We start from the raw sequence: 25,387 nt of genomic DNA, 5'->3' as shown, positions 1-25,387 counted from the left end.
GGCCTTAACAAACATTTATTTTCTCACAATTTAGGAGGCTAGAAGTCCAAATTCAAGGCACTGGCTCTAGGGGAAGGCTTTCTCTCTGTTGACTCTGGGGGAAGGTCCATGTCTTTCCAGTTTCTGTTCCTCAGTTCCTTGGCAATCTTCCTATGGCCTGGCATCTATCTTCCCCCATCTCTGCTTGCTTCCCTGTGCCCAATTTGCTGGTTTTATATATTAAAGGTAATTGGTTTAAGACACATCCTACATTGATATGGACTCAGGAACATAACAAAGAAACCCCTATTCCCAAATGGGATTGTATCCATAAATATAGGAATTAGGATTTATAACACATATTTGTAGGGGACACAATTCAATCCATAGCACTAATAAAGAAAACAGTTTCTAAGAACTGCTTAAAATGGCTTTTAAGAGAGTAAACATAAAGCAAATTGTTTGGATATGTCACCATCTATTTCTTACATTGTTGTTCCTAGTTTAAGACTTATCTTATGCTTTTTAAGCCTTAGCTCTTACTGATAATGAAAAGTTAAGTTATCAAAATAAACTGTACATCTAAAAATTTATTTTACATGCAATTTTGTGTCTTAAAATGCAAATAAGTTGTATGGCACCCTTGTGAGTGATGGGACCATGCAAATAAGATGTATGGAACCCTAATGAGGGCATTGCCATCCTGCTAGGCTTAAAATGAGCCATCCCAGAATTGCACAGGAGGGACCTCACTACCACCAAGAAGAAGAGGCACTGAGAACCTCCTAGACCCAGGAGACAGAATGAGAGAGCTGTAACACGGAAGACAGCAAGAGACAGCAGTGCAGTAGTAGCAAGAGTGTTACCAGCACGAGACGGCAGGAACTGGGAGACTGGCACAAGACAGATGTCGCGGGGCTTGCTGACCCATGGAACTAGGAGCTTTGTAACACTTGCCCAACCAGGGCAGAGGTGAGGCTGAGAGGTCAGAGAGAGGCTTGCCTGCGGGCATGGCTGAGAAGAAGCTATCCTGACTGAAGAACTGTATCCTGAGCCATTTCTGATCCCAGGTTGCACCCTTTTATTATGCTATTGAACCACTTAACTGTAAGTACAGTTTGTGAATTCTGCAGCAAATTACAGAACCCAAAGAACAGAGGGATAGTACTGAGGGAAAGGGAGTAGTTGATGTTTGTCATGGATTGAATTTTGTCCCCCCAAAATACCAACTTGGCTAGGCCATGATTCCCAGTATTGTGTGATTGTCTACTATATTGTCATCTGATGTGATTTCCCTGTGTGTTGTAAATCCTAATCTCTGCCTGTGGTTAATGTCAGTTTCTAGTACTGTGGGGGCTTGCATGTTGCTGCGATGCTGGAAGCTGTGCCACCAGTATTCAGATACCAGCAGGGTCACCCATGGAGGACAGGTTTCAGCTGAGCTTCCAGACTAAGATTAAGAAGAATGACCTGGCAGTTTACTTGTGAAAAGAATTAGCCAGTGAAAACTTTATGAATAGCAGCAGAACATTGTCTGTTATAGTGCTAGAAGATGAGCCCCCAGGTAGGAAGGCACTCAAAAGATGACTGGGGAAGAGCTACCACCTCAAAGTAGAGGCATCCTTAATGACGTGGATGGAGTAAAGGTTTCAGGATGTTCATTTCCTGACATAGCACAGCTCAAAATAAGAAGCAGCAGCTGCAAACATCCATTAGTAATTGGAACCTGTAATGTAAGAAGTATGAATCTAGGAAAATTAGAAATCATCAAAAATGAAATGGAATGCATAAACATCAATATCCTAGGCACTAGTGAGCTGAAATGGACTGGTATTGGCCATTTTGAATCGAACAGTCATATAGTCTACTATGCAAGAAATGACAGCTTGAACAGGAATGGTGTTGTATACATCATCAAAAAGAACATTTCAGGATCTATCCTGAAGTACAATGCTGTCAGTGATAGGGTAATATCCATATACCTACAAGAAAGAACAGTTAATGGGACTATTGTTCAAATTTACACACCAACCACTAACGCCAAAGATGAAGAACTTGAAGATTATTATCATCAGCTTCTGCAGTCTGCAATTGATCAAACATGCAATCAGAATGCATTGATAATTATTGGTGATTGGAATGTGAAAGTTGGAAACAAAGAGGGATTGATAGTTGGAAAATATGGCCTTAGTGATAGAAATAATGCTGGAGATCGAATGATAGAATTTGGCAAGACCAACGACTTCTTCACTGCAAATACCTTTTTTCACCAGCATGAACGGCGACTGTATGCATGGACCTCACCAGGTGGAATACACAGAAATCAAATCGACTACATCTGTGGAAAGAGAAGTTAGAAAAGTTCAATACCATCAGTCAGAACAAGGCCTGGGGCCAACTGTGGAACAGACAATTGCTCATGTGCAAGTTCAAGTTGAAACTGAAGAAAATCAGAGCAAGTTCACAAGAGCCAAACTATGACCTTGAGTATATCCCACCTGAATTTAGAGACCATCTCAAGAATAGATCTGATGCGTTGAGCGGTAATGACCCAAAACCAGATGAGTTGTGGAATAACATCAAGGACATCATACATGAAGAAAGCAAGAAGTCATTGAAAAGACAGGAAAGAAAGAAATGACCAAGATGGATGTCAGAGGAGACTTTGAAACTTGCTCTTGAAAATCAAGAAGCTAAAACAAAAGGAAGAAATGATGAAGTAAAAGATCTGTACTGAAGATTTCAAAGGGTGTCTTGAGGAGCCAAAGTAAAGTACTGTAATGACATGTGCAAAGACCTGGAGATAGAAAACCAAAAGGGAAGAACACGCTCGGCGTTTCTCAAGCTGAAAGAACTGAAGAAAAAATTCAAGCCTCGAGTTGCAGTAGTGAAGGATTCTACAGGAAAATCATTAAATGACGCAGGGAGCATCAAAAGAAGATGGAAGGAATACATAGAGTCATTATACCAAAAAGGGTTAGTCGATGTTCAGCCATTTCAAGAGGTAGCATATGATCAGGAACCATTGGTACTGAAGGAAGAACTCCAAGCTGCACTGAAGGCATTGGTGAAAAACAAGGCTCCAGGAATTGACGGAATATCAATTGAGATGTTCCAACAAATGGATGCACGCTGGAAGTACTCACTCATCTATTTCAAGAAATTTGGAAGACAGCTACCTGGCCAACCGACTGGAAGAGATCCATATTTATGCCTATTCCCAAGAAAGGTGATCCAACCAAATGTGGAAATTATCGTACAATATCATTAATATCACACGCAAGCAAAATTTTGCTCAAGATCATTCAAAAATGGCTGCAGCAGTATATCGACCAGGAACTGCCAGAAATTCAGGCTGGATTCTGAAGAGAACGAGGAACTAGGGATATCATTGCTGATGTCAGATGGATCTTGGCTGAAAGCAGAGAATACCAGAAGGATGTTTACCAATGTTTTATTGACTATGCAAAGGCATTCAACTGTGTGGATCATAACAAATTGTGGATAACATCGCAAAGAATGGGAATTCCAGGACACTTAATTATGCTCATGAGGAAGCTGTACATAGATCAAGAGGCATTTGTTTGGACAGATCAAGGGGATACTACATGGTTTAAAGTCAGGAAAGGTGTACGTCAGGGTTGTACCCTTTCACCATATCTCTTCAATCTGTATGTTGAGCAAATAATCTGAGAAACTGGACTATATGAAGAAGAACAGGGCATCAGTATTAGAGGAAGAGTCATTAACAGCCTGTGTTATGCAGATGACACAATCTTGCTTGCTGAAAGTGAAGAGGACTTGAAGCACTTACTAATGCAGATCAAGGACCACAGCCTTCAGTATGGATTGCACCTCAACATAAAGAAAACAAAAATTCTCACATCATGATAAATGGAGAAAAGACTGAAGTTGTCAGGGATTTCGCTTTACTTGTATCCACAATCAACATGCATGGAAGCAGCAGTCAGAAAATCAAGAGATGCATTGCATTGGACAAATCTGCTGCAAAGGACCTCTTTAAAGTGTTGAAGAGCAAAGATGTCACCTTGAAGACTAAGGTGTGCCTGACCCAAGCCATGGTATTTTCAGTTGCATCATATCATGTGAAAGCTGAACAGTGAATAAGGAAGACCAGAGAAGAATTGATGCCTTTGAATTGTGGTGTTGGAGAAGAATACTGAATATACCATGGACTGCTAGAAGAACGAACAAATCTGTCTTAGAAGAAGTAAACCCAGAATGCTCCTTAGAAGCAAGGATAGCGAGACTGCATCTTACATACTTTGGACGTGTTGTCAGGAGGACAACATGTTTGGTAAAGTACCGGGTCAGCAGGAAAGAGGAATACCCTCAGTGAGATGGATTGACACAGTAGCTGCAAGAATGGCTCAAGCATAACAATGATTTTAAGGATGGCGCAGGACTAGGCAGCATTTCTTTCTGTTGTGCATGGGGTCGCTGTGAGTCGGAACTGACTCGACGGCACCTAACAATGGCAGCCTACTAGCCTGTGAGAGGATAATTGCCTACCAGACTGGGAAAAAATAAACTTTTTTTTTTGTTGTTAAAGCCATCCACTTGTGGTATTTCTGTGACAGCAACACTAGATGACTAAGACAGTGTTAGAGATAATGGAGCGGTACAGCAATTTGGAAAAGTTGAACGTTTGGAGTATCTTTAATCTCTGCCTCCTAATAACCAGTTTTGTGCTGATCTTTATAAAATAAATCATTCACTTAAGATTTAAGACCAAAGTGGTAGAAGATAGGGCTAGGAGAGGGAGAACCAGATTGTGAAGGGCCTTGTAGATGATAGAGCAAACTTTATGTTTTATAGTGAGTGTATAAATGTATCATGATTTCTACTACTGCAAGGTGATTTTTTATGGTTGATAACTTGCCATTGAGTCAGCTGTGACTGAGACAACCCCATGTATAACAACAAAATGTTGCCTGGTCTTAACATCTTCAGTCGTGATTGTTGGTATGTTTTAGTCCATTGTTGTGGCCATTGTGTCAGTCCGTTTCACTGAGGGTTTTCTTTGCCTTCACTGGCCTTCCACTTTACCAAACTGGATGTCTTTCTCTAGCAATTGGTCTCTCTTGATGATGCATCCAAAATAAGTGAGTCAAAGCCTTAGACAATGTTCTTTGATCCACAGGATTTTCATTGGCTAATTTTTTGAAGTAGGTCACCAGGCTTTTCTTCCTATTGTCTTAGTCTGGAAGTTCCGCTGAAACCTGTCTACTCTGCTGGTATTTGAAATGCTTCTAGCATCATAGCAACGCACACGCTACCATATAAGACAAACTGATAAGTGGGTGGCAGAATTTTATAGTATTATTGCTCAAATAGTGACAAATCAACTTAACATGTAAATTGTCTTCACAGATTATCAAATGTTTATCCAAAACCAACTAATCCACTGTTTCAGTAACACTTTCAGAAAATAAGATGGGGGTTATTTGCTATGAATCCATTTTAGGAGCCTGTGTTAGCATCTAATGTTCTTTTCTAAACACTCATTTCGAATTTTACCTTTGCCATTGCATATGTCTTCAAATGTACCCACTTTCGTTTAAAATCCGGGAGATGTTTTGGGATCTCTAGTTGGACATTTCTCCTGTTGTCCGTGATATTCTTAGATATGCTGGAATCAGCTTGTTGCAGCACTCGAGCTTAAATTCAAATACTACTACTTGATGTCCATCCCTCTCTGACTTTTGTTCTTTGTTGTTGTTTTTTTAGAAAATGGAAGTGAGCTTTTAGTTTACCCTGCCCCTTCTTTCAATATTATTCCCCCTTAGTTAGCCAAGCTAATCAACCTGTATTTTTTAGCATGATGTGAGGTAAATAAGGCAAAGCTCCTCCTGGTCAAGGAGTATATGCCAAATATAACTTTAAAAGGCCCTCCTTATTGCCATAGGGTTTTATTGTCTTCACTGTGTTTCTTCCTTTGGCTTCCTTGACCTGGATCTTTCAATTTTGATGTCACTCAGTAGTCTTTATCTTTGTTTATGTCCCCTTCTATTTTTTAAGTTTTTAATTTAATAGATGAGGGATGTTCGCATGCTCCTTTTCTGATTTTTAAAAAATTTAAACTTCTGTTTTACCATACAAAGGAGCCCTGGTGGCGCAAATGGTTAAGTGCTCGGCTGGAGAAAGACCTGACAATCTGCTTCTGTAAAGATTACAGCCAAGAAAACCCTTTGGAGGCTCACAATAGAGGATCCCAGACAGAGCTGGAGAAAAATGCAGAACAAAATTCTAACGCCCAAAAAAAGACCAGACTTACTGGCCTGACAGAGACTGGAGAAACCCTGAGAGTATGGCCTCCGGACACCATTGTAGCTCAGTAATGAAGTCACTCCTGAGGTTCACTCTTCATTCTAAGATTAAACAGTCCCGTGAAACAAAACCAGACTAAAGGGGCATACCAGCCCGGGGGCAAGGACTGACTAGAAGGCAAGAGGGGACAGGAAAGCTGGTAATAGGGAACCCAAGGTCAAGAAGGGAGAGTGTTGGCATGTCATGGAGTTATTAACCAATGTCATAAAACAATATGCTTACCGACTATTTAATGAGAAGCTAGTTTGTCCTGTAAGCTTTCATCTGAAGTACAATTAATAAAAAAAAAAAAGAAAGCCCTGTGGAGTAGTTCTGCTCTGTCACATGAGCTCCCTACGAGTCAAAAACAACTCGACAGCACCTAGCAACAACAATAATTTATGATACAAGTAATTTATATTTCTTATACAACCTTTAGAACAGAGAGCTAAGCTCTCCCCCCAAAAAGGAAGAAAAATATCTCTTGTAATACCACCACTAAAGATAGTCCCAGTTAAAATTTAGTGGCTGTATATATTTGTAAACATATCCTGTGTAATTATAAAACCAGAATACATTATTTTGTAAACCCTTTTTACTAAACAGCATATCATAAATAAACTACCTATGTCAACAGATCAAACTTTTTTTTATTTTAGGACTCATTTATTAAAAAATGGGTTTTTGTATTATGGCTTAAATCTATTGTATGAGATAATAAAAGGAAGTTTTTTAAAAATAATTTTATTATACTAAAACATGAGAAAAATTAACCATTTTAATTGTTCAATTCAGTGACATTAATTATATTCACCATATTGTACAGCTGTTATCACTATTTCCAAAAGTCTTTTATCACCCTAAATAGAAAGTCAGTACCCCTTGAGCAATAACTTCCCATTTTCCCATCCTAAGCCCCCGATGACTGCTAATAAACTTGGGTCTCTATGCATTTGCTGTTCTAGATGTTTTATGTAAGTGGGATCATACAATATTTGTTCTTTTGTGTCTGACTTATTTCACTTCACATGTTTCCAAAGTTTATCTATGTCATAGCACGTGTCAGAACTTCATTTCTTTTTATGACTAAATAATATTCCACTGTGTGTCTGTACCACACTGATGGACACGTAGGCTGTTTCCACCTTTTGGCTATTGTAAAGAATGTTGCAGTGAACACTGGTGTATAGGTACATCTTTGAGTCCCTGCTTTCAATTCTTTTGGGTATATACCTTAGAAGGGAATTGGTGAGTCATATGGTAATTCTGTGTTTAACTTTTTGAGGAATTGCTAGATTGTATTCCTGCAGGATTTTACATTCCCACCAGCAGTGCATGAGGGTTCCAATTTCTCCACGTCCGGGCTAAGTTGGATCATTTCTATTCAATTCTGCTCTGACACCAACTGCGAATGCAATACATCTACTCCTCACTTATCACTTATTGGACATTTTACATTTACGACAACAGTAAAAAATCTACTGTTGGACTATTGTGCATATTATCGAGGCAGCGGGCATGATGGCAATGGCTGTGGAGAGTTCCCTCCCTCGAGGAGTGTCTCCGAGTGGCCTTCAGGAAGCTGGGCTGTGCTGCTCCGCACCTTCCACACTCTCCTGCTGGTGGGAGCGCCATGTCCAGCTGCCATACAGGGCTGGCCTCTTTCATGGCCGTGGCCTCCATGGACACACAGGTAGCCCAGAGCCAGCAGGCGCCTATTCTGGGTTCCCAGCTCCTATTTGGCCTCTGACCCTGCAGCTCAAAATTTCTGTGGAGTGGGAAGGGAGAAAAGAAAGGCATCAGAGAGGGTGGTTGGAAGAAATGCATGTAAATTTAATGACACCCCAGAGTGAGCCGAAGGGGGCCTGAGGCCTCAACCTTGGTGGGGCTGGGGTAGAGGAGGACCCCACCCCCCCACCCCACCCCACCCCCCCGCCAAGTCTCAGTGACTCACCAGGCTTGGAGGGCAGAGCAGGCTTCTGGATCAGTGAACACAGGGCTTGTAGGGGCGGAAGTGGAGCCCTGGAGGCTCTGACCCAGCACAGGAGTAAGGTGAAGTGGCTAAGCTGTGGGCCCTCTGGTCACATAGCTCAGCTTTATCCAGCTTCGTCTCCTCCAGGCCTCCTCCTCTGCAGAGGAATAATATATAACTGGATTTCGTGTCACAGTAATCAGCATATGAGTAGATCTTAACTGTTATTATTTCTATGATCATATTTTCTACATAAAAATAGGATAAATGGGTGGTCTGGAAAAAAAAAATTTCTCCACTTTTGCATTATGCCAATTTTCCCATAATGACCTGGTCTTTGGAACCTAACCATGTCCATACGCGAGGAGTGGGTGTACTTGTTTTTCTGACTCTAGCAACCAGATCTAGGTCAGGCCTCACAAAGAACACAGTCCTCTAGACTGCCAAGTCTGCTGAAGACAGACGCCAGTCACAAGTTTGGGGGTTCCCAAACCTCCTTCACTTCTGACTGACCTGGCTATAAATTCAAGGTTTCTCACCACCACATTAGGATGTTCAGAGGTCCCCAGGGCTCCCCTCACTTCTAGTCTGCTGGCTCCCACTAAGTAGCCCCCCTTATCCATGGTTTTGCTTTCAGTGGTTTCATTTACCCACGGTCAGCCGCGGTTCAAAAATGAGTACGTAGCATGATAAAATCTCGCACTGTCTCGCTCTGTCATTCACATTACTTTTGTTACAGTATATTGGTATAATTGTTCTATTTTATTATTAGTTATTGTGGTTAATCTCTTACTGTGTCTAATTTATAAATTAAGCTTTATTATAAGTATGTATGTATAGGGTAAATCATAGTATATGTAGGGTTCAGTACTATCTGTGGTTTCAGGCATCCACGGGAGGTCTTAGAATGTATCCTAAGGGGGCACTCCAGTACTCAGGTTTGATAATTCACTAGAACGAACTCACAAAAGCTTTATACTTAGAATTAACAGTAAAAGGTTACAAATGAAGAAACTCATAGGATGAGGCCCAGGAGGATCCGCAATGTGAAGCTTCCATGCCTCAAAAAAGGACATGTCACCCTCCCAAGCACTAATGTTTTTCACCAACCAGGAAGCTCATAGAGATCCAGTGTCCACAGGTTTTATGTTGGGATTCCTTTATGAAGACATGATGGATTGAATCATTGCCATGTAGTTGAACTCAATCTCCAGCCCTCCTCCCCTGAGGCTGATATCATGTCTTTCTGGCCTGCCCAGCCCCTTCCTAAAAGTCACCTCATTAGCATAAACCCTCATGTCTGGACCCTTCTTAGATAATGAAGTTACATCAGTCACTGGGGAAATTCCAAGGTTCTAGAGGTTATCTTTCAGAAACCAAGGACAAAAATCAAATTCTTTGGGTAAATTTTAAACCCCACACTGCACCACCATCCTAGTAAAAGTGAAGTAGTGTATCATTGTGGTTTTGATTCTCACTCCTCTGATGACTAATGATGGTTTGCATCTTTTGATGTGCTTATTGACCATTTGTATATCTTTGGAGAACTGTTACTCAAGTTCTTTGCCCATTTTTTAAGTAGGTTGTTTTTTTATTGTTGAGTTGTAGAAGTTCTTTATATATTCTGGATATTAAATACCGGATATATAAACCAAGAGATTTTAAAAAACATTAATTCATTTAGAAATAATGATAATAAATCTATTATATGTTAACATACATGATAGGTATTTTGTTTTAAAAAATCTATTTTCAAAAAAAAAATTAAGGGGAAGAGTACCATTGTTTTATGCTTTTGCACACTTTTTAATATCTGCATTCAGGTTGTTGTGATATGTTGCTTTGGTTTGTATGTATTCCATCTGCCTGTAATGTCTTTTCTCATTTTATCTACTCATTCCCCAATCCAGCTCAAACATCACTGCTTTTGCTGACCCCCTACCCCATGTACATACCAAAAAAAAAAACCAAACCTGCTGCTGTCGAGTCGATCCCGACTCATAGTGACCCTATATGGCAGAGTAGAACTGCCCTGTAGAGCTTCCAAGGAGCACCTGGTGGATTTGAACTACTGACCTCTTGGTTGGCAGCTGTAGCATTTAACCACTACGCCACCAGGGTTTCCCCCATATACACTGGTGGAGTGGATTCTGCCTTCCTTTGTGCCCCACTTTGCCACTTAATACCTGCTTGCTATGTTACTCTTAACCAAAAGGTAGGCAATTCGAATCCACCAGCTGCTCTTTGGAAACCCTACGGGGCAGTTCTACTGTGTCCTGTAGGGTTGCTATGAGTCGAAATCAACTCCATGGCAATAAGTTTGGTTTGGTTTTGCTACATTGCTATCTAGGTGGTAGGTACTTTAGGACAGTGACAGTGGCGTATTCATTCGGTCTTCAATATTTACTTAGTGATACTTCTGGTACTCAGTAAATATTTGCTGAATAGATGAGCAATTACTTTTTTATATGCAGTATCATTTCATCCTTTATCCAAATGGCTGTTTTTTCAGTTACACTAAAATCATTAGATTTTGTAACTTTTCAAAATTTTGTAAATTCAGAAATATTAGTCTCTTGAACTTTTCAGTTTGGTAACTTTTACTGTTATTCATTCAGACATTATATTGCATAAGTAGTATGTAAAATATGACTGGTTTTATTCCTTTCAGGGAAGATGTTTTCGGTAGTGTATGAATTTATATGTGTTTTTTTAATTGCACACACTTAAATTTACTTGACTGAGGGGTGTTTCACAATTCTGTAAGGATTATGGGAAAAATACTTTGACAGAAAATGTAATAGACCATAGCCCACTCAGCAGATCTGCTACAAATAAACTCAGAAAACTAGGTTTAATATTCAAAATTGGTTTACTAATTTTTTTAATATGTGACTTATACGAACAGTAAGCGCAGAATTATGGTGAAGTATACTTGCCAAGAAAAATACACGTGGTTGGAAATCTCTATTGGAGCTGTCAGTCCCGTGCAGTATAGTTTCCCTGAGTTGAGCAGCATTTCTTACTTTCTAATTAAAACCTCTGTTTTTATTGTTATTGTTCAGTTAAAATGAGAGCCTGTATGGAGTAGTTCCTAGGAAAATAATGTATTGTCTGTGTCCACCCTCCTGGGGCAGGCTTTCAAACTTGATGTGCATAAGAATAATCTAAGGTACTTGTGGTGGTGTGGATTCCTGAGCCTGCTTTCAGATAGACAGCATACCATGTTTGGTCTTCCAAGTCATATAGGGTTTTATAGCTGAAAAGAAATTTTGCAGATCTAACTCTTTGAGGAGTTAGAATTTAGTGAGGAAACTAGGGCCAAAAATACTAATAACATTTTCAGATGCCAAAGCTAAGTTAGTGGACAAACATAGCCAGTAGTTAGAACGCGTATTGCTACACCCATAGGCCTTTCTTGTCTTAAAAGATACGTTTGGTCATGGAATAGTTTTTCTTTTATTCTCTTTAGAACGAGAGTTAAGTCACAGTAAGATCTTTAGTATAAACCTAAAAAAAAAAAAACCTGTTGCCACCAAGCTGATTCTGACTCTTACCGACCCTATAGGACGGAGTAGAACTGCCCCATAGGGTTTCCTAGGCTGTAATCTTTATGGAAGCAAGCTGCCACATCTTTCTCCTGTGGAGCTGGCTGGTAGTTTTGAACCAAGGACTTTTTGTCAGCAATTGAGCACTTAACCACCATGCCACCAGGGCTTCATTGTAAACCTAGGGATGCTAAAGTTGTAAGGTATTTCTGTCTTCTGATTCTCTTCTCAGTCCTGCCTTTATTTTCAAAGACTCTTGAAATTTTTTTTTGTTTGTTTCTGTTTAAAAGGTTTGACTTTGAGGGTAACTTCAATTTGATGTGTCATCAAAGACTTAAAGTTGCTTGAAGGAAATGAAGTCAGCTTCTTAGATATAACCAACCACCTCATGGGACTGAAGTACTGGGAATGAGGGCTAAGGACCATGGTCTTGAGGGGACATCTAGGTCAACTGGTATAACATAGTTCATAATGATAATGTTCTGCATCCTACTGTGGTGATTAGCATCTAGGGTCTAAAAAGCTTGCTAGTGGCCATCTAAGATACAACTATTGATCTCTTCCTGTCTGGAGCAAAGGAGAGTGAAGAAAACCAATGACTCAGAAAGCAATTAGTTCAAAAGACTAATGGCCCTCATGAACCACAGCCTCCAGCAGACTGAGATCAGAAGAGCTAGATGGTGCCAGCTACCACTACAGACCACTCTGACCAGGAACTCAGTAGAAGGTCCCAGTTAGAGAAAAATGTAGAACAAAATCCAAATTCATGAAAAAGACCAGACTTACTGGTCTGATAGAGACCAGAGGGACCCCCGAGATTATAGCCCTAAAACAGATGCCCTTAAAAAATGAGAGAGAGATTGATTAAGGCACACCCTATGCTAATACTGCCTCATTTACATAGCAAATGCGATTATAAGTACAAGTATAACAAATTAAACCCATTGCTATCAAGTTGGTTGCGACTCAGAACAACCCTATAGGACAGAGTAGATCTGTTTCATAGGGTTTCTAAGGAGCAGCTGGTGGATTTGAACTGCCCACCTTTGGTTAGCAGCTGTATTACTTACCTACTGCACAACCAGGGCTCCAACCACAAATATAGGTGTTAGGATTTATAACACATTTGGGGGGGGCACAGTTCAATCCATAACATTTAGATTTGCTGTAGAAGTCTGGTAGATACCCTTTATCAAGTTAAAGAAGTTCATTTCTTACTAACTATTCCTACGAAAAACTAGTGGCTTTGTTATATTGCAGTGGGTATTGAATTTTATCATTTTTTTTCCAGTATCAGCTGAGATGATCAAATGACTTTGTTCCTCTAATTTTTCTCTTAATTTGTAAATTATAATAATTTATTAGTATTGAACCATCCTTGCATTAGGGTAAGCACAATTTGATACTGGTATACTTCTTAATTTGCTAATATTTTATTTAGGAGTTTACTTCAGTATTCATAAGTAGGATAGGGTCATAGCTTTTTGTGTATGCAGTAGTATGTTGTGATCAAAACTCATCAACTTTTTAAAGAAAAATTCAAACTTAACAAAACAGCACATATATTCCAAAATCAGAATAAACCTATGTTGATAATAACTGCTTTGGGTTGTTTTGTGAAGAGAAAATCTGAGAGCTCCTAAAAACAGTAACAGTTTAAATAAAAAACTAAAAACCAAACTCATTGCTGTCGAGTCGATTCTGACTCTCAGCTACCCTGTACAACAGAGTAGAACTGCCCCGTAGAGTTTCCAGAGAGCACCTGGTGGATTCAAACTGCCGACCTTTTGGTTAACAGCCATAGCACTTAACCACTATGCCACCAGGATTTTGAACAGTTTAAATAGGAAATTTTATCTCTAGGAATGTGATAAACACTTTATAATCTGTTAATCCCTACTCTTTTTATATGTTAATCTTTATAATTCTCATATTGTGAATTTTATTTTCCTGTAGGTACGCATAGCTGCTAAATTCATCACTCATGCACCTCCAGGAGAATTTAATGAAGTGTTTAATGGTGAGTAAATATTAGCATTTTATTTGAAGCCCTCTTTAATCATCATCATTTATTCAGTGCTTGCCATCTCCTAATCCTTACAACGGAAATGATAGCTATAGCTGAGGAAATCAAGATTCAGAGAGGTTAAAATAACTTTTCCAAGGTGTCACACAGCTAGTGAGTATCAGAGCAAGGATTCAAACTAGGTCCGACTCAAAAGCATGCTCTTAACCCATGAATTAGGATACCTATCTTAAATGAGAAAATATTTAGAGTAGTTTAATACCATTAAAATATGAAAATGTACGGTTGTTGAATATCAATAAATGTAAAAACATTTCAGTGTAACAATATTACCTTGTTTTCATAGAAAAAAAATTCTGTACTAGTCATTATAAATCATAGCTTAAATTTCTTCAGTATTTTCACTTAGAATGTGCCTTTGTATAAATCACCCTCTAGGGCCGTTGCGGAGTCCCTGGGTGATGCAGACGGTTAATGGGCTCAGCTGCTAACTATAAGGTTAGAGGGTCAAGTCCACCCAGAGGTGCATTAGGAGAAAGTCCTAGCAATCTACAAGTCCACATCATCTGGGCATAAACTGGTTTTAGGGTCATTGGGGCTAAACTGACTGCATCATAATGATCTGGGAAGCTTGTTAAATGTACAGATTCCAATGCTATCATCCCAGCAAGGCTCTGTTAGTTAAATCTGGAGTGGACCTAGGTAATCAATATCTTATCAAGTTCTCCCAGGTGATTCTGAATCACAGCCAGTTTGAGAATCATTACTCCAATGCATCTTCCATACTATTCACTATTCACTGTCTCACTATGATTTACAGGCTGAAAAATGTGGATGGGGCATCTTGAACTTAGTAATGAGGTAAATCATTATAGCCCCATTTTAAGTCATCAAATTAATTCATCTTACCAAAAAAAAAAAACCCAAACCTGTTGCTGTCAAGTCAATTCCAACTCATAGTGACCCTAAAGTTCCCCTTAATTAAAAATCATTACCTTAAGTAAAAATCATAATCTTTTTGCATCTTGGTTCAGTTCCACCCACTGTTGTGGAGTCAAACATTTATTTTGAAATTCTCATATTATGTAGAAGGTTAGCTACTCATCAGGAACTACCTGATATTTATCTGTACCTGGCCTCGTGTCCTATACATGTAGAACAGTCAGTTTTCTCCACTGGTAAAATTAATGATGCAGTAACTAAGAGAAACATTTGAACATCTACAAGGAGTAAGTTGGATGGTACAATAAAAGTAAATCAAAGCATTCTTTATGGAATTGCTTGTGGACTATGAGAACTAATAGCAAGAGAAACAAATGCAGTATTTCTTTCCTTAGTCTTTCTTCCACTTCACTGAACATAAATTTTCAACAACTGTTCTTAGAAAATTCTACTTAAACTTAAACTTTCTTCAGCTGGTTAGCTCAGGTTAATTCTTGATTTAACGGAATTAACTTCCTTTGTAGTTAGAAGTCTCATTTTCTTTCTGACAACTGAATTAAGAGTTGTTGTCAGAGTAATCATAAGGATAATTAATACCAAAGCATTAGATTAGGAATTGGCAGGCTACTTGTGGAATGAGGTCTGGGTTTTATTGGCATATTAGACGTTTGTCATTGCCAGACCCTTCTAGAGAGTCAGTGGCCTTTGGCTTATAATTAGCTTTCACTCTTGGAGTTAATGCTTCTCAGTTTCTCAGTAACAAAGACCCATTTCTTCCAAAAGAAGTGTGATTGGACTCATTACACACAGTTTTTTAAAAAACTTGTAGACCCCTACATTAGATTCTCCACAGAAAAATTGTTCAGCAATCCTTGAAACTTTTTTCATCTGATTTGTAGAAAAGCTTGCAATTCTTAATCTGTGCTAATTTTATTTTAGTTACAAAATTAACAGCCCTAACATTCTGTAAACTTTTTCTTTTGCTGTGAAATTTCTTGAGAATTTATTGTTTTAACATAATTATACGCAAGTATCCATTTGCATTTTTAGAATTTCTATACATACAGTATATTCAAAGACTAATCTTGAAAAGCCTGATTTAAAAAAAATCCAATCTAGCAGTCTGCTAAAATTTCTTAAATTTGTCCTCTTCTAAACCTTTTAACATCTTTTAATATCCTTTTTCCTCCTCAGATGTCCGACTACTACTTAATAATGACAATCTCCTCAGGGAAGGGGCAGCACAGTAAGTACCTGTTTAAATTCACTCATATCTTATTCTAATGTGTGATGAACTATGTTGACACTAAACTAGTACTTTGGGAATAGATTTAAAATACTTTAAACAGTTGTTTTTAGCAGTTTTAGTTCCTTTTTTCTTAGAGAAAACATGTTCTCCCCAAAATGCTACTTGACTTTCTCAAAGCTTATTATATATGACCTTATTTATTTATTTTTCTGCCCAAGTATTCCCCACTTATGTGAGAAGAGCTTAATGTTAGCTGTTATACTTTCTTTTATAGTTCTTTTAGTTCATGTTGTATTAAAAATATTTTTTTTTTAGTTATACAAAGATTAGGCCACTGTTGAGGAATGCTAATATGTCTCAAATTGCCATAGAAGAGTATTTTCATAAAGCACCTTAGTCATTGGATTAACTGTAGGATAAAAGCATGATTATTCTACCCAGTTATTCTTTATCACTGTCGGGCTAATTAATCTTTCTAAAATATTATTTTTATTGTGTCGTTGCCCTCAAAAACATTATGGTGATCCTTTTTTTGGCTTCTTCAACTCTAAACACTGTCTGACTTTCAAAGCTCCCTGTTATCTGTTATCTCTGCCCTCCCAATTGTATTTCTTTCTACTCTTCAACACAGTTCTGTTTTAGTTACTGTCTACCAAACTGGCCCAGAGTTCCTTTGTAAAGAAGAAACTAGAATTAAATAATGTTTGGGAAGAAGGGGAAGTACAGAGAAGAGACAAGGACATCTTGATACAGGGCAACAAAAATTATCACAAAGACATTTCATATGACATAATTGATTCAGATTTTAGCTATAGAAAACTGTTACAAGAGCTGCTGTCTCAGAAACAATCATCTTTTGCTGCTTTTGGAACTCATGAGACTGGAAACCCCGATGGCATAGTGGTTATGGCTGTGACAGCTAACCAAAAGTTCTGCAGTTCAAATCCACCAGGTGCTTCTAGGAAACCCTATGGGGCAGTTGTGTTCTGTCCTGTAGGGTCACTATGAGTCAGAATCGACTCAACAGCAACGAGGTTTTTTTTTGTTTTATTGAGACTAGATTCTGCAAGCCTAGAACTCACATAGCATTGCTCTAATTGTCATCAGGAATAATGCCCTAATTATATATTAATTTAGGAAAGCTGGGCACACACTAAAAATACACTCTAAGACTGGCTTTTCTGTGTGCCACAGAGGACACAGTGGTGGGGTAGAATTCGTGTTTTCCCTGCAGGAGATTAGAGTTTGGTTACCAGCTGTTTTAGTCATCTGGTGCTGCTGTAACAGAAATACCACAAATGGATGGCTTTAACAAAGAGAAATTTATCTTCTCACAGTCTAGTAGGCTACAAGTCCAAATTTAGGGCATCAGCACCAGGGGAAGGCTTTCTCTTTTGACTCTGGAGGAATGTCCTTGTCATCAATCTTCCCTTGGTCTGGGAACTTCTCAGCACAGGAGCCTCCAGTCCAAAGGATGCGCTCTGCTCCCGGTGCTTTCTTGGTCGTATGAGGTCCCCCTGTCTCTCTTCTCGCTTCTCTCTTTTATATCTCAAAAGAGATTGACTCAAAACACAATCCAATCTTGTAGATTGAGTCCTGCGTCATTGACATAACTGCCGCCTATCCCACCTCATTAGCATCATAGAGGTAGGATTTAAAACACATAGGAAAATTACATCAGACAACAAAATGTCAGACAATCACACAATACAGGGAATCATGGCCTAGCCAAATTGATACACGTATTTTTGGGGGACACAATTCAATCCATGACACCAGCTAAGCCACCTCATACGCAGCTGCCACCCTCCTGTCGGTGGAGGCTTGCATATTGGTGTAATTCTGAACAGGCTTCAGTGGAACTTCCAGTGTAAAATGGACTGGGGAAAAAGGCCTGGTGATCTACTTCTGAAAATCGGCCAATGAAAACTATGAATCACACAGTCCTATCCATAACCGATCATCGGGATGATACAGGATCAGGCAGTGCTTAGTTTCCTTATGCATGGGTTACCATGAGTCAGAGGCAGACTTGTCAGCACGTAACACTGCCATAGGAAAGGACATTTATGGTTTGTTGGTTAAACTCTCCACCCTCTGCCCTTCTATTGAGATAATCCCATCTACATGCTCTCAACAGATGGTTATTCAATCTGAATGCCTCTTTTTTGGGGAGGGGGAATTTTGTTTCATTTATTTAGATATTTTTGTGTGTGTGTGCTTTAGGTGGAAGTTTATAGCTCAAGTTAATTTCTCATTAAAATGATTGTACATACATTGTTTTGTGACATTGGTTACAATCCCCACAACGTGACAGCACGCTCCCCCTTCCCACCCCAAGTTCTCTATGTCTCTTCATCCAGTTCCTGTCCCTTCCTGCCTTCTTGTCCTGCCTTTGGACAGGAGATGCCCACTTGGTCTTGTATATTTGATTGAACCGAGAAGCGCTTTCCTCACATGTATTAATTGTTTGTTTTATAGGCCTGTGTAGTGTAACCTTTGTCTAAAAAGTGGACTTGGGAATGGTTTCAGTTCTGGATTAGCTGAGCATCTGGGGGCCATGGTTTTGGGGGTTCCTCCAGACTCTGTCAGACCGTTAGTTCTGGTCTTTTTACATGAATTTGAATTCTATTCTACGTTATTCTCTTGCTCTGTCCAGGGCTCTCAGCTGTGTGCTTCCTATTAGGGTGGTAGCCGAGCACCATCTGGAAACCTTGGTGGTGTAGTGGTTAAGAGCTGTGGCAGCTAACCAAAAGGCCGGCAGTTCGAATCCGCCAGGCGCTCCTTGGAAACTCTTGGGAACTCTGTGGGGCAGTTCTGTTCTGTCTTACAGGGTCGCTATGAGCCGGAATCGACTCGATGGCAACAGGTTTGGTTTTTTTGGTTTTGAGCACCATTTAGTTCTTCTGGTCTCAGGCTGGTGGAGTCTCTGGTTCAAGTGGTCTTTTAGTCCTTTGGGCTAGTATTTTCCTTGTGTCTTTGTTTTTTTTTTCATTCTCCTTTGCTCGAAGTGGAGTGGGACCAACAGATACACCCCAGATGGCCATTGGCAAGCTTTTAAGCTCCCAGATGCTACTTACCAAAGGGGAATGTAGAACATTTTCAATATAAACTATATTATGCCAATCGACCTAGGTGTCCCCCGAGACTGTGGTCGCCGGGCCTCAGCCCCAGTGAATGTTTCTTAAGGGAATTCACTATCTCACAAGGCAAGTTCTTCAGTCTGCCTGCCACATTGGGAGCTACCCGAAATGAATCTATAGAGTAGATAAGGTCCTTGCTTGGTAAGGTCCTTCTGGAGAGGAGGGAAATGTCAAGACCCAAGGGTGATTGGAACCTAAGCCTATTGTCCCATTTCCAATTAAGAGTGACTCTAAATTAGCAAAGAGCCCTACTGGCACAGTGGTTAAGTGCTTGGCTGCTAACCAAACGGTCAGTGGTTCAAACCCACCAGTTGCTCTGTGGGAGAAAGCTGTGGCAGTCTGCTTCTGTAAAGATTACAGCCTTGGAGACCCTCTGGGGCAGTTCTACTCTGTTGTATAAGGGTCACGAAGAGGCCACAGCAATGGGTTTGGTTTGGTTTATAAATTAGCACGCAGTACAGATGCTGCAATTGCCTTTAGTTACACTGACAGTAATACTTTGTATTTATAAATATTCTGATTGTTACAGACTTTGGGTTCTTGGAGAACCTTCTTGCTAAAGGAGAGCTACTGTCCTGGACCCAAATATTTGATTTTCCATAGGGATGAGGAATCATTCTCTTCAGTTTTTTTTTCTATAATGAGATTCTTCCATCCTCTGGCCATAGTCTTCATAGTAAGCACTCAGTAAATGTTAAGTTTCAGTAATCATCATCCTCATCTTTATTACCTTCTATATGGAAGGAAGGAGGCCTGAAGGACCTAGTAGTTACCCTCCTCCCTGGATTTCCACATGTGTTTCGGACCACTAGACCCATTTGCTGATAATTCCCAGCCCTTCTGGAAAAAGTAGGATGTTTTAGCCATGTTAAACTGGATTTTTTTTTTCCCCAGAGATAGAAACAGAGTGTTTTGAGAGACTGATTTGATGAGACATATTTTAGAATAATCATTTTGAAATATTTGTTCCTTTGGTTTCTCTTGGCTGCTATGTAAGGGAGCAAGGGTTGGAGTAAGATGAGTACAGGGATAGATGATAATGGTTTGGACCGGTGTGATAGCAGTGGAGGTGGTGGGAAGAAGGGATCAGATTCAGAATATGCACTCAAGGTAGAGCCTACAAGATTTACTGATGGATTGGATTTGAAGTATGACAGAAAGAGAAGGATCATCCCAAATTTTTGGCCCGAGCAGCTGGTAGAATGGACATGCCATTTACTTGAGATGAGGATAAATGTAAAACAGATTTTGGTGTTGGTGTTTGTCATCTATAGCCTTAGGACATATCCTGTAATGGAGTACTTACCTACTCAAGTTTTTGTTAAAAATAATAATAATAATAATAATAGATTTAATCTACTTTCTATAAACATAGAATTTACATTCCTTTCTGAAAGCCAGTGTGTTTGGGACTCATTTGCTACACGGGAATGCTGTGTTTTAAGGAATGGTTCATTAAAAAAAAAAAAAAAAAAAAACAGTAACTTTTAACAGAGTGAGAAGACTGAAGGTTAGTCTTAAATATTTGAAGAAATTGAAACATTTGTTACTTTGGTTTCTCATGAAAAGTCTGAGAAAAAGTCTAATGCTCTGCTGAAAACTAGCAGTCTTTCATATAATACAGCCTTCTTATTAAACAGAAGGATTTTATAAGTAATATAAGCCCTGTATTATACATCTGGGTATTTGTAATGTCTGTGCTACTGTTTGGAAACCCTGGTGGCGTAATGGTTAAGTGTTATGGCTGCTAACCGAAGGGTGGGCAGTTCGAATCCATCAGGTGCTCCTTGGAAACTCTGTGGGGCAGTTCTACTCTGTTCTATAGGGTCGATATGAGTCGGAATCGACTTGACAGCACTGGGTTACTGGGTTATGCTACTGTTTCCTCAGCTGTAAAAATGGGAAGGATAATAGTACTTACCTCAGGGAATTGTTGTGAAGGATAAATGATAATTCTTATAACAGGGCCCTGGCATGTAACTAACATTATTACTGTTTTGTTTTATTATTACCAATTAATAAGGTACCTACACAAATGATGGAAATAAAATTCCCATATATTTACACTTTTGCCAAGCCGGAAAAAAAATGGTGATCTAGCCAGTGTTTAACAGGTTAAAATTGGGCTGGATAGATGTTTAACTCTTCCATTGGCAAGTGAATTCTGTCAGAAGACTTATTTTCCAAGAATACAAATGTATTATACTTTCTTATATTGCAGCTTATTTTCATCTGTATCTTTTACCTTATTTGTTGCTTTAGCTTACTTTGTAACATGAACTAGGGAAACATTGAAAATGCAGAATTTCATAAATCAAGAACGGAACAAATAATAATATTAGACATGTACTTTGATTATTTATTCATACCCTCCTCCCTTTTTTGATCTCTGTGTCTTAAACTCTACTTTGAGACTAGACTCTTGCTCAACTCTCACCTCACCCTCTCCCCATATCAGATACCTTCCAATACATTTAATTATTGTATCTCCCACCTTGACCTGCCTCACAGAACCCAGGATAAAGAAGAAATTTGCAAAATAGGGTATCATTTGAAAGTTTCTTTTGAATTACTGAAAGATTCTGTGTAAATGATTAAAACTGTTGGCAAGTCACAATCATCTGGTTGCTTAAAACGTAAAAATTGTTTAAGTGAGAGCTCTATTGGAGCTTAGGAATGGAGAAGAAAAGGTAATTTCAAAGCTCAGGGTACTTCTGAGATCTCTGTGGAGAGGAGTTCCTTCAGAAACCTGGAAGGCGTTTTGATTCTAGATGTCTAGGGAGGAGGCGGGGAAAGCACCAGGTCATGTTTTCACATTTTCTTTCACTGGTCTGTGAACTACCTTTTGTGTTTGTACGCAATTCTTTTCTCTCCCTCTCACTGCCTTTCTCTTTTTTACTTTTTAAAAAACAGTGCATTTGCCCAGTATAACATGGATCAGTTCACACCTGTGAAGATAGAAGGATATGAAGATCAGGTAATAATTTTCCTGTTAGGTAGGCTATACCTGGCAGGTAGTAAAAATCCTAGAAACCAAAGCAGATTATCTGAAGATCAGATGCTGAATAAATTCATTTCTTAGTTTTTATAATTTCTGTAAATATTCTATATATTAGGAAATTTTTCTTCTCTGATAATACTGGTAATTTCTTTGACAAGAAAGGAGAACTGCTCCCAACAAGAACAGTGAAAATAAAAGAAATTGAGTCTATAGGTTTTACTGCTGTTCCCAATTCTCCTTGGTAAGAATAACAAGGGACGTTATATTTAATGGAGAAACAGAGAAATTCCTATTGAAAAACAGGAGCAAATATTCCCATTATTACTGTAGTTATTTGCAAATACATTAACATATGCTTCAAAGGCCATATGACAGTATGTACCAATGCCTTTTGAAGGTCTGAATCCCCTTTGAATCAGCAAGTCCACAGAATTTATCCCACGGAAATCATTGTACAAATGTGCAAAAAGATTATTCAAAGCAAAGTTTTGAAAAACTGGGAAAAATCTAGATGTCTGGTACTCTAAATTATCTATAGACCCAACTACACTGTAGTCATTGAAAATTGATATAGGTGGATAGTTATTGATCTGGGAAGATGTTTATAATATATTAAGCTAAAATATTACAAAGCAACCTACATAGAATTATGTCAATTTTATTCTTAAAATATTGACATGAACAGGTACAGTATTAGATCAATACATCTTAAATTCTGTGGAAAACGTGCTATTCTTTTATGTACTGCAAAGACGAAAAAAACAATGCCAGTCTAACTCAGTGCTAAGATGCCATCGAGCGTAGGATACATCTCAGTTTCTGAAATGTTAGATCATGGGGTGACATATGCGTCTTCAGAATTGAAGAAACAAAGGATGTAGATGTGCATAGGAAAAAAAAAGTATGGGAAAATATACACCAAAATGTACGTATTGGTGCAACAGAATTACTGGTATTTGTTTTGTTGTTTTTGTTGGTTAATATTTTTGCTTATCTAAATTTTCTCAATGAAAATAGGTTAACTATAAATATAAAATGCAAAAAAATCTAGAAAATAAGTGGTAAATATTGATGGAAGTTTCTGTGTACTTTAATACAGGAATTATTAAGTATACTTTAATAGAGGAATTATTAAAATATAACATCTGTGTCCAGGTGCATTATATAAGAAATGGCCAACTTTGTCAACATTCCCAATATACCAGTAACAGCTTAAAAATGTAGCCAAGCATCATCACATTCTTTGAAGTAAACTCAAAAAATAAGGGGGGGGGGCATCACCTGGATGATACGTAAGGAAAGATATGAGTGACTAAAGTAGGTGCCTTCACTGCATATAACAAAACAGAACAAAAAAGAAACCTACAATGGGTTAACTAAATAGAAATTTTATTTTTCCCACATAAGGTGTATAGAGGTAATATTTAGGGCCATTAACAGCAGCTCCATGATACCATCAGAAGACCCAATTTGTTTCTAGCTCTCTATTATGCAGTACTTAGTGTATGATTTTCATTGTCATGCTCTCAAGATGGCTGTTCCACCTCTGAGTGTTGAATCCATGTTCCAGAAAGGAAAAGGGAGAAGGTGCAAAAGGCGTGCTGCCAGCTGTTCCAGAAACAACTTCCACTGATAAGTTACTGCCAGAACTCATATCACTTCGTTATCCGTAGCTGGGAAGTGTAATTTTTTAGCTGGTCGCATTGCATCCTTGAAAGAGTTTGAGGTTCAGTTAGTAAGAAAAGAGGAGAGAATGGATATTTACTAAACTAGCAGTTTAGTCTGCCACAAAGTTCAGATATACTCACACACATACACACTTTAATCAGAGAAATAAATGAAAAGTTAAGTAGCTTTAAATACAACAATTCTGAGTAAAAAATATAAATGATAGTAGAAAAGCTTATCTGAATGAGAAATACAAGTGATATTAGAAAGTTTGTTTTTCAAATAGGTTTCATATAACTCTTAAGAAAATTGTAACAGGCTGGAAAGGATTACTCTGATCAAGAACAATGAAGAAGACTAATGCTAGCAAACAAAAATATTATAAAGCAACAATCATATACCATGATATGTCAATATTGTGGGATCATGTGCAATTATTAAAAATGATAAATGCATCCAAGGACAGATGGCACATTAGGGAAAAATATGTGGAACTCAAAACACATGCCAAGGGTTAATCTCCCTAACAAATAAAGGAAAAGACCAAAAACCTGGTAGAAAAATGGGCAAAAGATATGAACTGTTCAGAGAATAGGAAATATAAATGCCTATAAAAAGATGAAGTTGCACAGCATTGTAAATGTAATTAATGCCACTGAATTATATTCTTAAAAAAGGCAAATTTTGTTATATATATATATATTTTACCACAATAAAATTATTTTTAAAAGATGAAAAGAACTGCCAGTTAAAATTTCTACGGATGGCGGGCAATTTGTCATTCTCTGTCAAAATTACAAATGCATTTATCCTTTGGCCCAACTGTCCCACTTCAGGAAATTTTTCCCACACATGTAATTAGTACTTGTGCAGAAAGATAAATATACAAGAACATTCATTGCAGTATTGTTCATAATAGCATAAGGTTAGAAACAATCCACTCATTCATTAATAGGGGACTAGTTGAATAAATTTTTGTACATCCATAAAATGGAGTATTACACAGCTATGATAAAGAACAAAGACGTTCTCTTGAGTACTAATAGGAAATATTTTTTAGCTAATTAAGTTTAAAAAACAAAGTATAGTATGCTAATGTGTAAAAGAAAGTGGTAGAGAATTAGAATACATATTTATATTTGCTATTATTTTTTAAAAAGTGCTGAAAGAATACCCTAAATCAGGGATTGGCAAACTTTTTCTGTAAAGAGCTAGATAGTAAATATTTTCTGATTTGCAGAACGCTGTATCTCTGTCGCAGCCTCTCAACTCTGCCTGATGTTGTAGTCTGAAAACAGCCATTAACAATACAAAAATGAATAAGCAGGGCTATGTTCCAGTAAAACTATTTACAAAAATAGGTGGCACCTGTATGTATGTTGTCAGCCTCTGTTCTAAATGAATAAAACCGGTTACCCTGTGTGGGTGCAGGGAAGATTTATTAGGAATTTGGTGGATAAGATATGGGATGAGACAGAGATACTTCACTTTGTGTGGCGGGGCGGGTGTTGGGAACCATGTGAATGTGT

General features: G+C 38.4%; 1 protein-coding gene across 1 annotated transcript in view; it reads left to right on the top strand.

Moving 5' to 3' along the window:
- Positions 1 to 25,387, top strand: part of CAPZA1 (capping actin protein of muscle Z-line subunit alpha 1) — a 48,247-nt gene that overhangs the window by 9,289 nt on the left and 13,571 nt on the right. The window contains exons 2-4 of the mRNA XM_049880067.1: positions 13,786 to 13,849; positions 15,992 to 16,043; positions 22,103 to 22,166. Of these exons, the coding sequence (XP_049736024.1) occupies positions 13,786 to 13,849; positions 15,992 to 16,043; positions 22,103 to 22,166 (180 nt within the window). The remainder of the gene's footprint in view (positions 1 to 13,785; positions 13,850 to 15,991; positions 16,044 to 22,102; positions 22,167 to 25,387) is intronic.

The sequence above is a fragment of the Elephas maximus genome, chromosome 3, assembly GCF_024166365.1.
Source record: "Elephas maximus indicus isolate mEleMax1 chromosome 3, mEleMax1 primary haplotype, whole genome shotgun sequence".
Taxonomy (NCBI): domain Eukaryota; kingdom Metazoa; phylum Chordata; class Mammalia; order Proboscidea; family Elephantidae; genus Elephas; species Elephas maximus.
The sequence above is the reverse complement of the archived record's forward strand: the minus strand, read 5'-3'. Positions and strand labels throughout refer to the sequence as shown.